General features: G+C 73.2%; 1 protein-coding gene across 1 annotated transcript in view; it reads left to right on the top strand.

The window, feature by feature from the left end:
• Nucleotides 1-2,228, top strand: part of IRS2 (insulin receptor substrate 2) — a gene marked incomplete at its 5' end in the record, with an annotated part of 98,808 nt that overhangs the window by 549 nt on the left and 96,031 nt on the right. The window contains one exon of the mRNA XM_007451284.1: nt 1-2,223. This exon is cut by the window's left edge and continues 549 nt beyond it. Coding sequence (XP_007451346.1) covers nt 1-2,223 — 2,223 coding nt within the window. The remainder of the gene's footprint in view (nt 2,224-2,228) is intronic.

The raw sequence follows: 2,228 nt of genomic DNA, 5'->3' as shown, positions 1-2,228 counted from the left end.
TACCGTGAGGTGTGGCAGGTGAACCTGAAGCCCAAAGGCCTGGGCCAGAGCAAGAACCTGACGGGCGTGTACCGCCTGTGCTTGTCGGCGCGCACCATCGGCTTCGTGAAGCTCAACTGCGAGCAGCCGTCGGTGACGCTGCAGCTAATGAACATCCGCCGCTGCGGCCACTCGGACAGCTTCTTCTTCATCGAGGTGGGCCGCTCGGCCGTCACGGGCCCCGGTGAGCTGTGGATGCAGGCAGACGACTCGGTGGTGGCGCAGAACATCCACGAGACCATCCTGGAGGCCATGAAGGCGCTCAAGGAGCTCTTCGAGTTCCGGCCGCGCAGCAAGAGCCAGTCGTCCGGCTCGTCGGCCACGCACCCCATCAGCGTCCCCGGCGCGCGTCGTCACCACCACCTGGTCAACCTGCCCCCGAGCCAGACGGGCCTGGTGCGCCGCTCGCGCACCGACAGCTTGGCCGCCACACCGCCGGCCGCCAAGTGCAGCTCGTGCCGGGTACGCACGGCCAGCGAGGGCGACGGCGGCGTGGCGGCGGGGGCCGGGGCGGCGGGCGGCAGGCCGGTGTCGGTGGCGGGGAGCCCCCTGAGCCCGGGGCCGGTGCGCGCGCCCCTGAGCCGCTCGCACACTCTGAGCGGCGGCTGCGGCGGCCGCGCGAGCAAGGTGACGCTGGCGCCGGCAGGGGGCGCCCTTCAGCACAGCCGTTCCATGTCCATGCCCGTGGCGCACTCGCCCCCGGCGGCCGCCACCAGCCCCGGCAGCCTGTCGTCCAGCAGCGGGCACGGCTCGGGCTCCTACCCGCCGCCCCCGGGCCCGCACCCGCACATGCAGCACCCCCTGCACCCCCAGCGACCCTCCAGCGGCAGCGCCTCGGCCTCGGGCTCCCCCAGCGACCCTGGCTTCATGTCCCTGGACGAGTACGGCTCGAGCCCTGGGGACCTGAGAGCCTTCTGCAGTCTCAGGAGCAACACGCCCGAGTCCATCGCCGAGACGCCCCCGGCCAGGGACGGCAGCGGGGGTGAGCTGTACGGGTACATGACCATGGACCGGCCCCTGAGCCACTGCGGCCGACCCTACCGCAGAGTCTCCGGGGACGGGACCCAGGACTTGGACAGGGGGCTGAGGAAGAGGACCTACTCCCTGACCACGCCTGCCCGGCAGCGGCCAGTGCCCCAGCCCTCCTCCGCGTCCCTGGATGAATACACCCTGATGCGGGCCACCTTCTCCGGCAGCTCAGGCCGCCTCTGCCCGTCGTGCCCCGCGTCCTCCCCCAAAGTGGCCTACCACCCCTACCCCGAGGACTACGGCGACATCGAGATCGGGTCGCACAGGAGCTCCAACAGTAACCTGGGCACGGACGACGGCTACATGCCTATGACCCCCGGCGTGGCCCTCGCGGGCGGCGGCGGGAGCTGCAGGAGCGACGACTACATGCCCATGAGCCCCACCAGCGTGTCCGCCCCGAAGCAGATCCTGCAGCCGCGCGCCGCCGTCGCGGCCTTGCCCCCCGCGGGAGCCGCGGGGCCCACGCCCGCGCTTGCCGCCAGCAGGGCCTTCCCGGGGAGCGGGGGCGGCTACAAGACCAGCTCCCCGGCCGAGAGCTCCCCGGAGGACAGCGGGTACATGCGCATGTGGTGCGGCGGCTCCAAGCTGTCCGTGGAGAGCGCCGCCGACGGCAGGCTGCTTCCAAACGGGGGCTACCTCAACATGTCCCCCGGCGACGCGGGCGCCTCGGGCACCCCGCCCGACTTCTTCTCGGCCGCCCTGCACGCCGGCGGCGGCGGGGAGATGCTCCGGGGCGTCCCCGGCTACTGCTACAGCTCCCTGCCGCGCTCCTACAAGGCCGCCTACACCTGCAACGGGGACAACGACCAGTACGTGCTCATGAGCTCCCCCGTGGGGCGCATCCTGGAGGAGGAGCGGCTGGAGTCGACGGCCGGCCCGGGGTCCACGCAGCCAGCCGGCGCCTTCGCTGCCGGGGCAGGGGGCGGCGGCGGCCACCCGCAGCCACCCCACCCGGCGGTGCCTTCGCCCGGGAGGCCCGGTGGCAGCGGCAGCGGCAGCGGCCGCCTGGAGGGCTTCCTTGGCCAGCGCTGCCGGGCCACGCGGCCCACGCGCCTGTCCCTGGAGGGGCTGCAGACCCTGCCCCGCATGCACGAGTACCCCCTGCCGCCCGAGCCCAAGAGCCCCGGCGAGTACATCAACATCGACTTCGGCGAGGCGGG

This window comes from Lipotes vexillifer, unplaced genomic scaffold, assembly GCF_000442215.2.
Source record: "Lipotes vexillifer unplaced genomic scaffold, Lipotes_vexillifer_v1.1 scaffold2194, whole genome shotgun sequence".
Lineage (NCBI taxonomy): Eukaryota > Metazoa > Chordata > Mammalia > Artiodactyla > Lipotidae > Lipotes > Lipotes vexillifer.
The sequence above is the reverse complement of the archived record's forward strand: the minus strand, read 5'-3'. Positions and strand labels throughout refer to the sequence as shown.